General features: G+C 59.6%; 1 protein-coding gene across 1 annotated transcript; it reads left to right on the top strand.

Moving 5' to 3' along the window:
• Window positions 1-5,764: 5,764 nt before the first annotated feature.
• Window positions 5,765-12,716, top strand: LOC139017663 (pepsin F-like). Its single transcript, XM_070426275.1, has 9 exons — window positions 5,765-5,817; window positions 7,134-7,284; window positions 8,043-8,160; window positions 8,259-8,377; window positions 9,285-9,484; window positions 10,182-10,298; window positions 11,283-11,427; window positions 11,512-11,610; window positions 12,567-12,716. Exons 1-9 carry the CDS (start codon window positions 5,765-5,767, stop codon window positions 12,714-12,716), a joined length of 1,152 nt encoding a protein of 383 aa, XP_070282376.1.
• Window positions 12,717-13,452: the final 736 nt, after the last annotated feature.

The raw sequence follows: 13,452 nt of genomic DNA, 5'->3' as shown, positions 1-13,452 counted from the left end.
GGCTCAGTGCGATTCCTGGTCAGGGCACATGCCCAGGTTGTGGGCAGGAAGCAGCCAATTGATGACTCTCTCATCACTGATATTTCCATGTCTCTCTCCCTCTCCCTTCCTCTCTGAAACCAATAAAAATATTTATTAAAAATAAAAACCACAAAACCAGAGCTGGGCTGAGGGGTCGCCTCTCCTAACGGCCTGGATGCCAATCCCAGGGCTCGGGGTCCCGGGCCGGCAGGAAGGCGAGAGCAACGAGACGCTGTCCTAAATGCTTCCAGCGACCTGTCGACCACTTCCCTGTCCAGTGGGGGGTATGCCCCGGCACAGGGCGCCAGAGGCACAGTGGCACGGGGCACTGAGCTCCATCCCTGCCCAGGCCTTCTCTCCCCCCCCCCCCCTTCCCTTCCAAGACCGCGGCTCACTGCTGGGCGGTGCCACCCAGGCCTGTGCCTTCCCCTGCAGCAAAGAGGAGGCAGGTTTTCCCTCAGTTTCCTCATTCCTCCTGCCTCCAGGCCCTGAGGTGGCTCCCCCACATCTCCAGCTGGACACCATGCAGCCCTGGAGGGGGTGGGTTTGCAGGAGGAGCCGGGAAATGGGCGGGTGTGCCTGGCCCTGGAGGCTGCCTCGTCCACTTGGTTTGGGCCCCTCGGGGCATCAATAACAACAGAAACTCTAAAAATCACAGTGTTTAAACCTCTTATCACTTCAAACATAAGAGCTTTCCAAAGAAAGAGCATCGCAAGTGCTTTGTTTTATCAATTAGCATCAAAAGTGACAACTTTCTTTCTCTCTCCCAGGCTGCCCTGGGCCAGAGGCTGGCTGCCCCTGGACAGCTGCTCCGTGAGGCCCGCTCCCCACTCCCCACGAACCGCCTTGCTGGACGTCAGCTGCACCCAGCCGTCTCTCACTGTGTCTCACCTCTCGGGGGGCAGGAGCAGGCACCCTCATGACCTCACCTCAACCGAATCACCTCCCAGGGGCCCCATCGCCACATCCCATCCTATTGGGAGTGAGGCTCCAACGTATGAATCTGAGGGTGGACACAGTCCGATGCCCAGCAGTTATGCACATCTGTTCTCTCTAGACCAGCCGTTCTCAACCCGTGGGTCGCGACCCCTTTGGCGGTTGAACAACCCTTTCACAGGGGCCGCCTAAGACCATCCTGCATAGCAGATACTTACATGACGATTCATAACAGTAGCAACATGACAGTTATGAAGTAGCAACGGAAATAATTTTATGGTTGGGTCCCAGCATGAGGAACTGTATTAAAGGGCCAGGAGGTTGAGAACCACTGCTCTAGACCCTCACTTACAAGATTTCATCCTTTATTCATTTTTGCTGCGATCGTATCAGGCAGAGGTTACCATTTCACAGAACACACAGGTGTCCCCCCAAAGGCATGCACACACTTCAATGATAAAGGCAGCGTTTATCAAAGTGCATTTCATTTTCAAAACGGAGCTGCCAGCTGTCAACGCGTGTATACATTTTGGGGGGCACTCTGTATAGACCCCATTGCTGTTTCATCCCAAACAAAACCGACGACTTCAATCTCACCTGAGATCTAGTCCAGGCTGAAATCTTTCTGACGCTCTCAAAAAAATGCCTTTGAGCAGTTTATTTATTCCAATCAGGGTCTAGACCAGTGGTTCTCACCCTTCCTAATGCAGCTCCTCATGTTGTGGTGACCCCCAATTTCGTTGTTACAAATTGAACATAATTAAAGCGTAGTGATGAATCACAAAAACAACATGTAATTATATATGTGTTTTCCGATGGTCTTAGACGACCCCTGTGAAAGGGTCGTTCGACCCCCAAAGGGGTCTCGACCCACAGGTTGAGAGCCGCTGGTCTAGACAATGGACACATATGTCGCATTTGGTTGTTGTTTCTTAATATTCGTAATAAGTAGCAGCCTCCCCCCCTTTTTTATGGCATTTACTTGTTTGAAAGGTGCGGGGAGGGAGGTCGTTTGTCCTGAAGAAAAGTCTCCAGTGATGCTTTTAAATGACTGCTTCCTTGCGCCTTTATCTCTGTCAGCGATTTCCAACCGGCGCCACAGGAACGTGTAAAATGTGCAACCCCGCCCCCCAAAAGTGCAGAACCCGACTGAGTATTACCATTTCAGGAGCACCGGCCTCTTTTCCTCGGGGGTCAGATTACAAAACAATAGCCATCCTTGTAAATGAGTCAAAATCATGCCTATTTTTTTATGTCAGATCAGCACAAATATCTACTTCCGGTGCCGCGGAGCCGTGGGAATCGGTTTATGCGCCATGAGCGGAGAGAGGCTGACACGGCTGAGCTGTGCGGTGCCGGGAAACGGGCCGTGAGGCCAGCCCTGGGGTGGGAAGGTCTCATTGGACCGCCTCTCAGTGGAGCCACACATTCCCACCGCAGCCCTCGAGGGGCACAGCCTCCCTGGCTGTCACCGCACAGCTGCTGGGGTGAGGCCCGTGCCCCATTCACCACGAACCTCCCTGCAGCTGCCATCCTGGGCTCAGCACCCACTGATGGGCTGTGCCCAGACCCAGGGCCTCCGTTGGTGGTGGGCGGGGGGGGGGGGGAGGGGGGGGGTGCGGGACAGGCCTTTCCCAATGCCACCGCTCCCCCCACCTGTAGCTGCTGGCGTTCTTCCATGCGCCCCTCCACCAGCTCCGGCTCCGCAGCTCCTGAAACGCACCTCACGCAGCCAAGGCAGCCATCAGCGCGGTGAGCGTCTCCCTGCCTCTCCCGGTGGCCGGCTGCCGGCTCCCACCCTGACGGCCCAGCTGCTGTGTGTCACCGGGAAGGCGCGGCTTCTTATGGTTCACTTGTCCCAAGCGATGAAAGGCGATGCTCACACTGGCCTCTTCCTGGCCAGCGGGAGCCTCTGAACACCGGTGCCCCGAGCCCATGTCAGTGCAACCACCTGGTCCCTCGAGACGCCTGGGGCGCATGAGGCCTGGAATCCCCCGCGGCCTCCAGCAGAAACATGAGGGAGGTCACACTCCCGCCTCGGGCTACTCCCCGTGACCAGGTGTTCGTCGCTCCAGGGCTTTTCAGAGTCCTGAGCTGGGAAACGGGTATGTTTAGAATGAAAGTAGTGAGCACAGGCCTCTATTTCCAATTCAGGTTGAAGATCGCGGGGTTTTAGTCCCTTCGTGTTTGGTACCTGCATCTCTTTCCCCCTGAAAGCCTCGCGTCGTCACAGCGTTCGCACAGTGACTTCCCCGCGTTCGCCCGCAACACCAGCGCCCGCACTGAGGCTGCCGGGCCAGGCTCAGGTTTCTTGTTTGTTTTCTTGGTTTTTTTGTTTGTTTTGTCCCCAGAAAATATCTGGCTGTGACTATAGAGTCACTGTAAAGCCACTCCAGGTCATGCTTTGCTCTGCATGGCTATGGCGCCAGCTCGATACCATCAGGCCCATGTGTTTGCGTGTATTCTCTATTTTGAGGGTGGTGATTTTTTAAAATCTCTTAATTGTTTATATATCCAGAGAAGCAACTTCTCCACTCAAATATCCCTGTTTCCCAGCGCAGGAAGACAGGTCATCGGCAGACGGTCCGTTCCCAGTCTAGGAACACAGGCCACTGGGATGGAACCCAAAGAAATGCTTGGGACTGCAAACCCCCTGCCCGCTGAGAACCGCCGGCCGCCCTCGTCTCAGATCCCTAGTGGAGGCCCGGGTCCCGCGGAAGGAAGCCTGCGTCCGCCTCCTCCCGCGGCGCAGCTGCTGCAAACCCGCAGGGTCCTCCAGGCGCCCACGGTGTGAAATCGCGGGCTCAGCCCGGCCACGCGGCTGAGGTTTGGGCAAAGCCCCTGCAGACACGGTGGCTCTTTTCTCGTCCATCCGCCCTTCCTGGTCTCGGGGGGGTGGGAGTGGGTGAGGGTTTCCGTGTTTATTTGCTTGATTCCGTAGCACATTCACACAGCTGCAAAGTCAAACATAAAACAAGAAAAACCTCTCTTCCATCCGTGCCCCTCACCTGGAATTACAGTTGTTATTAGTGTTTGGGTGTATGCCTCATGGTTTCTGATGGAAAACATACCTGTATGTGTATGCGTCTAGGCGTGTGTGAAAGCAGCGCATCGCAAACACTCCTCTGTCTCTTTTTATTTTTTTTTTAGATCCTCACCTGATGATATTTTTTCCATTGCTTTTCTAGAGAGTGGAGGGGCGAGGGGGGGGGGGAGAGTGAGAGGGGGGAAGGGAAACATTGACATGAGAGAGACACATCAATTGGTTGCCTCCTGTACGCACCCCAACTGGAACCAGGGGTGGAACCTGCAACTGAGGTACGTGCCCTTGACCAGGAATCGAACCCTTGGCCCTTTGGTGCTCAGGTGGATGCTCTAACCACTGAGAAACACCGGCCAGCACTGTCCCCTTTTAAAAAACGAATCAATACCCTAGAGATTCGGCCCATTCATTCCTCTTTCCATCTGCGTTACACCCAGTTGGGTCACATCCCCTCCATGGGGGTCAAATCCACCAAACTGACTTTTAATGTGCCACGGGGAGGGTAGGACAGAGCCCCCACCCACCTGCCACCTCAGCCCGGGGCGAGGCCAGCCTCTGTGCTGGGGACAGACCTGGGCGGCTCTCATGCGGGACCCGGGGCCTGGGAGGAACCAGACACCCCCTTCTCCTGGCCTGGCCAGAAGGTGGTAGGTGCTGGGCAGCCTGTTCCTCAGGCTGAGCAGGAGCTCTGGGCCGGCTGCGCCTTCCCGGACGGTGAGACCCTTTAAAAGCAGTTACTCCTTCGTGGTCTGGTTTGGCAGACAAGCTCGCTCCAAGGCCGGGGCCTCCCGGGGGCTCACTCGGGGGATCGAGAGGCGCAGCTATTCCGTCCGTCAGGGTGTCGGACGCTGGGGGTGTTCTCTCACCCACGGAGGGAAGGTTGACATGGTTGGGGGCTTCTGCCTCTTAGCCACTCGGCCATGAATGGAACACCCTCGTCCCCCCCACCCCCCCACCCTGCACTCCCACCTCTGGGCCAGAAAGAAAAGCTGCACAGCCTGCCAGCTGCATCCAGCCCTCAGCTGTTGGATTTTGGGGGTTGGGGAGAGTTTAATTAGTTGCTAACATTTATATGCAGACTTCAGACTCCCCTTGAAAGCTTGGCCGACCGGCCCGCATCCTACGCCGTCCGAGCTGAGTCCGGGCTGCCCTATGGGATGGGGCATGAGCTGCTCGAGCCCACGCAGCCCGCCCAGCCCTTCCGTTCCGTTCCCTTTTCTCTGGGCCTTGAGCTCAGGAGCCCCTGGCCTGGCCTGCAAGCTGCCGTCACCTAAAGCCACTCCTACGCCAGGGGGCTCCCCGCCGTCTTCCCCCTGCCGGGTGACCTCCTTCCTCCCAGCACGCTCCTCCTCGATGCACCGCTCACGGGGTGGCTCGAGGAGGACATGAGACCAAGGATGCCAAGCGTGGTCGCCAGCACTTACTTTATGACACGATTAGCGAGCTTTCCCTCCGAGCCAGCACCCATCTCCCCACCTCGCCGAGGTCATGTGGTTTGGGCTTGTCCCCCAGCCATGCCCCAAGGAGGAGATGACGATAGAGATCTCTCTATTCCGAATTTTTCTAAGTCCTTCCACCTCTCCCCCCAATCCGAAACGCTGATGGGAATAAAGATCTTATCGGGAGGTTAGTTTTTTATCGGGGCCATCGGCAGCCCTCCCAGGGGATCAGGCGCAGGTCGGAGCATATATATGGGCAGCGCTGACCCATCCCCGCACAGCCCACACCCGAGCCTTCGGAGGACGTGACTCGGGACAACGCACGATGAGGTGGATTGGGTTCCTCAGCCTGGTGGCCCTGTCCGAGTGCCTGGTGACGTGAGTAGGGGGCCCCCTGTCCCCGGCCTCTCTCTCACTGTCCCCTGATCCTTCCACCGCCCAGGGGTGGAGAAGGGAGTACAATCATTCCCCATCATAAAGTCCGCATCTCCAATTAGTTTTTATTTTTATTTTTATTTTTATTTTTATTTTTATAAATCCTCACCTGAGGATATTTTCCCATTGATTTTTAGGGAGAGGGAAAGAGAGAGGGAAAGACAGAGAGAAACATCGATGTGAGAGAAAGACATTGATGGGTTGCCTCCTGCACGAGCCCCCACCAGGGCCTGGGCCGGGGAGGAACCTGCAACCGAGGTCCGTGCCCTTGACCAGAATCGCACCCGGGACCCTTCGGTCCGCAGGCGGACGCTCTATCCACTGAACCACACCGGCCAGGGCCACGTCTCCATGTACTGATGAGCAGCTTGCCACGTGCACTGTGGGGCCAGGGGTCCTGGGACACGTCTGGGGGTTCCACAGTGCCAGGCTGCTCCTGTGCGGATGGTGCCCCCAGGATTGCTCAGGGCACCCCCTGGGCAGCTGTAAGGCTGGTCCCGTCGGGGGACAGCATTTCTCTCCCATTTACTGCTCGGTCTCCTCCCCGCTCTCCCTCATCTCCGTGGGCCTGTGTCTCCACCCCTTTGTCTCTCTCTCCTGTCTCTCCATCTCTTCCGATGTCTCTGTAGGTGCAGAACTCCGTGGGTTTCCCCCTCCGTTTTGGCTCTTGCCTGCTCCTCTGTCCTCTGGGTTTCCCTAATGTCTTCCCCATCTCCTGCTTCCTGCCCGCCTCCAGCCTCCCCTCTGCTTGACCCTGGAGAAGGGCTGGGAGGGACCCTCCGGGCCCAGTTTTGTCTTAAAGAGTAGGTGGCCACACCCTCTGCCTTTCAGCTTCCTCCTGTACAAGCGAGTGACCCCCCTCCGCTCCCTCCAGGGCTTCCTGCAGAGGGAGCCGGTGAGATGACAATGCGTCAGCACTGGCTCAGGGTCCAGTCCCTCCGTCAGGGGCCTTCGGTCCATCCTCTCCCTCAAAGCCCCAAACACGCCAAGGGAAGCCTGCTGTCACCCCACTTCTTTACGATGGGGAAACGGAGGCTCCGCACGGGCCTATGGCCTCCCTGAGGCTGCAACCGGCCCTGTGCTCAGACCTGGGCCCATGGTCCGGCCTTTCCCTGCGTTGGTTGGGCGCCCACCCCTCATAAGATGGCCTGTGAAATCCTCAGAAAAGACACAGTGCGGCTCCACCGCCAGGCGTGGCGGCCCCATGGAACTGCGGGTGGGGAGCTGCTGTCTTACTTCTTGTCTTTTCCCGCTGAAAGCGTCCCTCTGACGAAGATCAAGTCCATGCGGGAGAGCCTGCGGGAGAGGGACCTGCTGAGAGACTACCTCCAGCGGCACCCCTACAGCCAGGCCTACAAGCTCCTGCGCCAGCCGCGCGTCACCGTCCAGTCGATGAGGAACTACCTGGACGTGAGTGTGGCGGACGCAGTGCACAGCCCTCCCTAGTGCTGGCCGGGCTCTGGGGTCCACCCAGGGGTGGCAGCCAGGATGTGGGGGCGGGGCTCCTGCAGGCAGCAAAGGGGAGAAGGCACTCGCACCCTCAGTGCTTGGTCTGTGGTGACTGGGTCCAGCAATGACCAGGCGGCAGGCAGACTCCATCTCGTGCCCAGGATCCGGCGCTGGGCACCTGCGAACCTGGTGCTGGTTGGACACATTCTGCTCCTTCTGAACAAAACCGCTGCCTTAACGGGGACTCCAGATGGATGCCCCAGGCAGAGGGCGCTCAGCCTCCGCAGCCCCGAGAATGACCCCAGCAGAGTCCCTGAGCCCCTCCAGCGTGGGAGGCTGTTCACACCAACAGTGTGGTTCCGGTTGTGGATCACAGAGGGTCTGGCCTGTTCTGCAAGAAGATAAGCGCCAATTAAAGGGCCGCCTGTGTGATAGTGACACAACCGGCGCTGAGTTGGGAGTCAGGGGCCTGGGTGACCTAGGAGGGCTTCCTGGAGGAGGGAGCACTCCAGCAGGGCCATGAAGGCTGTGGATTCACAGATCGCAGGGGAAAGTGGGAAACTTTTCCAATGAAGGCACCGCCTGAGCCGGGGCCATGGAGGTGGGATGGTGGGAACGCAATTCCAGGAGACCCGGAACACCCTGGTCAAGGCCGGCACCTGGGGACCAGGTGTGACCCGGGAACCCGGCCTGGCCTAACCCCCCTCCCCCGCCGGCAGATGTACTACGTTGGCACCATCAGCATTGGAACGCCCCCTCAGAAGTTCAGGGTCGTCTTTGACACGGGCTCGGCGGACTTGTGGGTGCCCTCCATCTACTGCTCCAGTCCCGCCTGTGGTGAGTGCCCGCGCCCTGTTGCGGCTCCCGTCCCCGCCCCCCGTTCCCGCCCACCCCCGGGCTCTGGCAGCTGACTGACCCCTGCTCTCCATCCGCAGTGACACACAAAACATTCAACCCTCGGGCGTCGTTCACCTTCCGGAGCACGAACCGGCCCATCTGGCTGCTGTACGCGTCCGCCAGCATGACCGGGCTGCTGGGCTATGACGATGTGCGGGTGAGTGGGGGCGGGGCCTGGCGGCCTCTGCCCACTGCTTACGGGGCCAGATGCAGGGTCAGCCGGATGCACCCGTCTCCCCAAGCCCACCAGCGGCTGGCCGTCTGCCTCGGGAGACAGTGCCCGGCTGACAGCTCCCCGAGTGGCCAACCCAGCGAGCGGGTCATGGCACGGAAGGCGGGCATTTGCAGCTCTTGCCCTGTGGTGAGCTGAAGCCTGATTTTGCTGGGAGCAGGGAGAGGTGAGGGCAAACCCATTTTTATTTATTTTTTAAAAATATATATTTTTATTAATTTCAGAGAGGAAGGGAGAGGGAGAGAGAAAAAGAAACATCAATGAGGAGAGAGAATCATGGATCGGCTGCCTCCTGCACACCCCCTACTGGGATTGAGCCCACAACCCAGGCATGTGCCCTTGACCCAAATTGAACCCAGGACCCTTCAGTCCACAGGCCGACGCTCTAGCCACTGTGCAAAACGGCCAGGGCTCCATGCAGTCTTTTCACAAGAACTCGGCGGCCCTGTGTACACCTGGGGTGCAGAATCCACAGTGAATCACAGGGAATTCACTGGGTTTCTGCCACCAGATCCCGGAAACACCAAACACTAGACGACCCCGCTCTCTGCTCACGGGGCCTGCAGGGGAACCAACTGGCCCACTGTGCCCCAGGGCCCCAGCCGTACCGAGGGATGAGGCTGTTTCACCACCCGGGGCGGTGCTAGCGGGAGGGCGGGTGTCGGGGGGACTCCTCGGCAAAGCACAGTGGGTGCTGCTCAGGCACCTCCAGGCACAGCCACACCTCAGCTGGTCCCTGGGGTGCTGGTGGCATCACCCCACCCACCTCCCCCCAGCCCAGCCCCAGCTCCGCTTCCCAAACCTTCCCATGAGGCCACCCTCTCCCCCCCAGGCCGGGGACCTTGTCTGCAAATCCCAGGCATTCGGCCTGAGCAGGACGGAGTCCAGCAAGTCCTTAGAGTTTGCGGCCTTCGACGGCATCCTGGGCCTGGCCTACCCCTCCCTTGCTCTCAAGGACACCACCCCGGTCTTCGACAGCCTGTGGAAGCAAGGCCGCCTGCCTGACAACCTCTTCGCCTTCTACCTGAGCAGGTCAGCCTCCTCCCCCCTGAGCAGGTCAGCCTCCTCCCCCCTGAGCAGGTCAGCCTCCCCCCACCTGAGCAGGTCAGCCTCCTCCCCCCTGAGCAGGTCAGCCTCCTCCCCCCTGAGCAGGTCAGCCTCCTCCCCCCTGAGCAGGTCAGCCTGGCTGGGCAGGCCCTTTGCCCGGAAGCCATCAGTCGCCTGAGAAATGGTAGATGACCCGGCCTCCCCTCTTTCCTGAGGGGCAGCCTAGTTGAGGGGTCAGCAACTAGTGGCCCTCGGCCACATGTGGCCCACCACCTGCTTTTAGAAATAAAGTTTTATTGGAACACAGCCCTGCTCCTTCAGTCACATCCTGTCTGCGGCTGCTTCTGTGCTACAATGGCAGCATCGAGCACTTGCGATAGAGATCGCGTAGCCGGCGAAGCCCAACCTGTTGACATTCTAGCCAAAGCCCAGCCAGAATCTCAAGTTCACAGCTTGGCTGTGCTCCTCAGTAGCCAGGGGACTGACCTTGGGCCGTGCTCGGCATTCCTGCCCCAGTTCCCTTCTGAACAGTGGGGGTCACGGTAGTGCCTGCTCCGCGGGGCCCTGTGCTGTGTGGTTAAGTGGCCGCTGGCCAGTGCCACCCTGGTCACTGAGCTGGAGAAACGCCGCCCACTGTCCTCCCCTCACAAGACCCCCCCCCCCCCCCCCCCCCCGCCCCCAGCAACAAGAGGAACGGCAGCGTGGTGATGTTCGGCGGCGTGGATCACTCCTACTACAGGGGCGAGCTCCAGTGGGTGCCGGTGAGCGAGCAGGGCTTCTGGCAGGTCACTGTGGACAGGTAAGCCCCACCCCCACCCCCCGCTGAGGGCCACGCTAGTGACAGCCGCACCTGCAGGCGCAGTGCACACGCACACACTCGGACACAGGCACACACAGGCATGCACCCCAACACGGGTTCATAACCGCCCTGACCAGGGTCCTGACCAGAGAACCGGGATTGGGCCTGCGTCTCGGACACCAGGAGCCGGGACGGGGGAGGCTGAGACCAGGGGCGATCACTGAGGGGGCCCCGTGATACTGTCTGTCACACAGAGGCCTAAACTGTGCTCCAGAGCCCACGTCCACGCCCTGGGCCGGCTCAGGCGTCCCCCGGCCAGGGGCTTGGGAGGGAGGGGCGAGGCAGGTGGGGAACAACACACTCCCTGCCTCCTCTCCGAGCCTCTGATTCCCGGGAACCTCCGTCTTTACCGTGTGGCTTTCATCACTGGCCGGACAGCAGGTCCGTGTCTCCAGTTGACCCTCAGTCCTTCACGTGCCCTGTCATTCCCTCGGCAAACACAGTGGAGCATGCGCTGTGCGCTGGGCATGGGCACTGGAAGGGGCACTGAGGGCACAGCTTGCTCTCCTGACTAGCAGGGCAGACACGCGTGAGGGATGGCGTCGCAGCCATGGGGAGTGCCCACCCCGTGCACGCTGGACACCAGGAGGGTTTGCCGTCCAGTCTGGGGAGGAGAGGGGCCTGATCTCCTCTGGGGGACACTTCCCTGAAAAAGTAGTGACTGACCCAGACCCTGGAGGGCGGGAGGAATCAGCCAGACAAAGGGGACGGGGTGAGTCCAGGAAAGGTGACAGCGCGTGCCAAGGCCCTGAGGCACCGAGAGCACAATGCATTCAAGACCTGAGAGGAAGTCCGTCCAGGAAGGTCGGTGTGGCCCAATACAGGGAGACAGGACGGCAGGAGCTGCAGGCTGTGCTGCAGGCAGCTGGGAGGGCCGCTGGGGAAGAGGCCACGAGTGACCCTGGTGCCTGCTTTGTCCCTCAGCATCTCCATGAACGGGACAGTCGTGGCCTGTTCTGGCGGCTGCCAGGCCATCGTGGATACCGGGACCTCGCTGGTGATTGGCCCACTCTCCCCCGTCCTCAACATTCTGAAAAGCATCCACGCCCGGACCACCAGCACCGGCGAGGTGAGGGGTCACGCCCTGGGGTCACCGTGGGCTCCCCACACACAGAAGGACCCGCGGGCCAACCCCCCTCCCTCTCTCACACAGTACATCGTCAGCTGCGATGACGTCCAGAGCCTGCCTGACATCGTCTTCACCATGAACAATGTCACATACCCAGTGCCTGCCAGCGCCTACATCCGGAGGGTGAGGGGCCGCCCTGGGGGCTGGCTCTCAGATCTGGGGCTGGAGGGACCTGTGGGGCCGTGGCTCAGAGAGGCCCCCTGGAGGCCAGGCTGTGCCATTGCAGATGCTGCCCAGCAGCTCTGGCTGGGAGGGCGCCTCCCAGAGCAAAGCCTCTTGATAGTAGGGTGTCTGGGGCATCCATCAGCCTCGGGGAAATGCAGAGCAGCAGCCGGGCTTGCTCAGTGCCGGGTCCAGGAGAGGGTGCTAATGGCCTCACCCTCAGGCAGTGTCAGGTCAACTGGGGGCGCTCTGACCGCTGGGCTGGAACGTAGGGGGTAACCCCGGAGACAGGCAAAGAGGAGGGACCGTAGGGCTGGCTGGGGACAGCCCCAGTGGCCCCCGTAATCATGGGCTGTATTCCCTTTCCATCTCAAAGTGTCCTGATTTGGGTGATAAATCATAAGGTCACCCTAGTCCTGGGTGCAAACGCCCCCTGCTAGGCCCCAATTCCCTGGCTGTGAAATGGGGTCCCCAGCTCCCCCTTTGCAGGGCGGGTAGACGCTGACATGAATAAAGCGCCATAGTGACCTGGCTCGAGAAGTGCCGATGCCTGGGGCGTGCCGAGAGGGCATGGGGCAGCCACGGAGAGAGCGACTGGAAGCTTCTAAGCCAGTGGTTCTCAACCCTCTGGCCCCTTAAATACAGTTCCTCATGTTGTGACCCAACCATAAAATTATTTTCGTTGCTACTTCATTACTGTAGTGTTGCTACTGTTATGAATCGTCATGTAAATATCTGATATGCAGGATGGTCTTAGGCGACCACTGTGAAAGGGTTGTTCAACCGCCAAAGGGGTCGCGACCCACAGGTTGAGAACCGCTGCTCTAAGCCCTGAACCAGGGAGGCACCCGGGAGCTGTGCCATGGGGTGGCGGGCGGCGAGGGCGCGGCTGAGGGCTGCACGTCCTTCCCCTCCAGGAGCAGACCGACATCTGCTACAGCAACTTGGACATCGACACCTCAGGCAGCTCCAGCCTCTGGGTCCTGGGGGATGTGTTCCTGCGACTCTATTTCACCGTCTTCGATCGCGCCAACAACAGGATCGGCCTGGCCCCCGTGGTGGTGTAGACGTGGGCGCCGCTCCAGGAGGCCGCCGGGCCCGCCCCAGGACTCGCACACACTCCCTGCTCCCCGCCAGGGGACCCGGCTACAGCTGCGCCTGGGGCTTTGCTAAGCCCTATTCTCAATGGAAAAGGAAGGACTCATTTGCACCCGGCCGGTGCGGCTCAATGGATTGAGCCTTGTTCCGAGCACTCAGAGGTCACTGGTTTGATTCCTGGTCAGGGCACAGGCCCCGGAGGTTGCAGGCTCGATCCCCAGGAGAGGGCATGCAATAGGCAGTCCACCGATGATTCTCTCTCATTGATGTTTCTCTCTCTCCCTCTAAAAATCATAAAAACATTGATTTTTTTTAACATATTGATTTTTAATAAACGGTCTCATTTCCATGGCACTAATATGAATGGTGCCTCTGCTTGGGCCTGGGAAGTGCGTCAGAGTCAGGCAGGGCTCTGGAATCCAGTCCGGACCACCAGGGCGGGGAACCAACTCCAGCTGGCTTAGTCGGAAAGGACGCTCACTGGAAGGATGTCGGGCCCAGGATGCAGAACCACAGCAGGTCCGCGGAGCTCGGTGGCTGCGCCCAAGAAATCAACACCCACCAGCTCCCTCTCCCCCCCACACCTACCCCCTGGCCGGCCTCTGTCCCTTCCGTCATCTCTGATTCTCTTCTCCTGCCAGCTTTCTCTCGGCAGCCTCCTCCAGGTGAAGGGCCCTGCCACCCCTGCCCCAGCCCTTGGCATCC

This window comes from Myotis yumanensis, unplaced genomic scaffold (genome assembly GCF_028538775.1).
Source record: "Myotis yumanensis isolate MYYU_CA2020_CCGP unplaced genomic scaffold, mMyoYum1.0.hap1 SCAF_10, whole genome shotgun sequence".
In the NCBI taxonomy this organism is placed as follows: domain Eukaryota; kingdom Metazoa; phylum Chordata; class Mammalia; order Chiroptera; family Vespertilionidae; genus Myotis; species Myotis yumanensis.
This window is presented reverse-complemented; position numbering and strand designations above follow the sequence as displayed.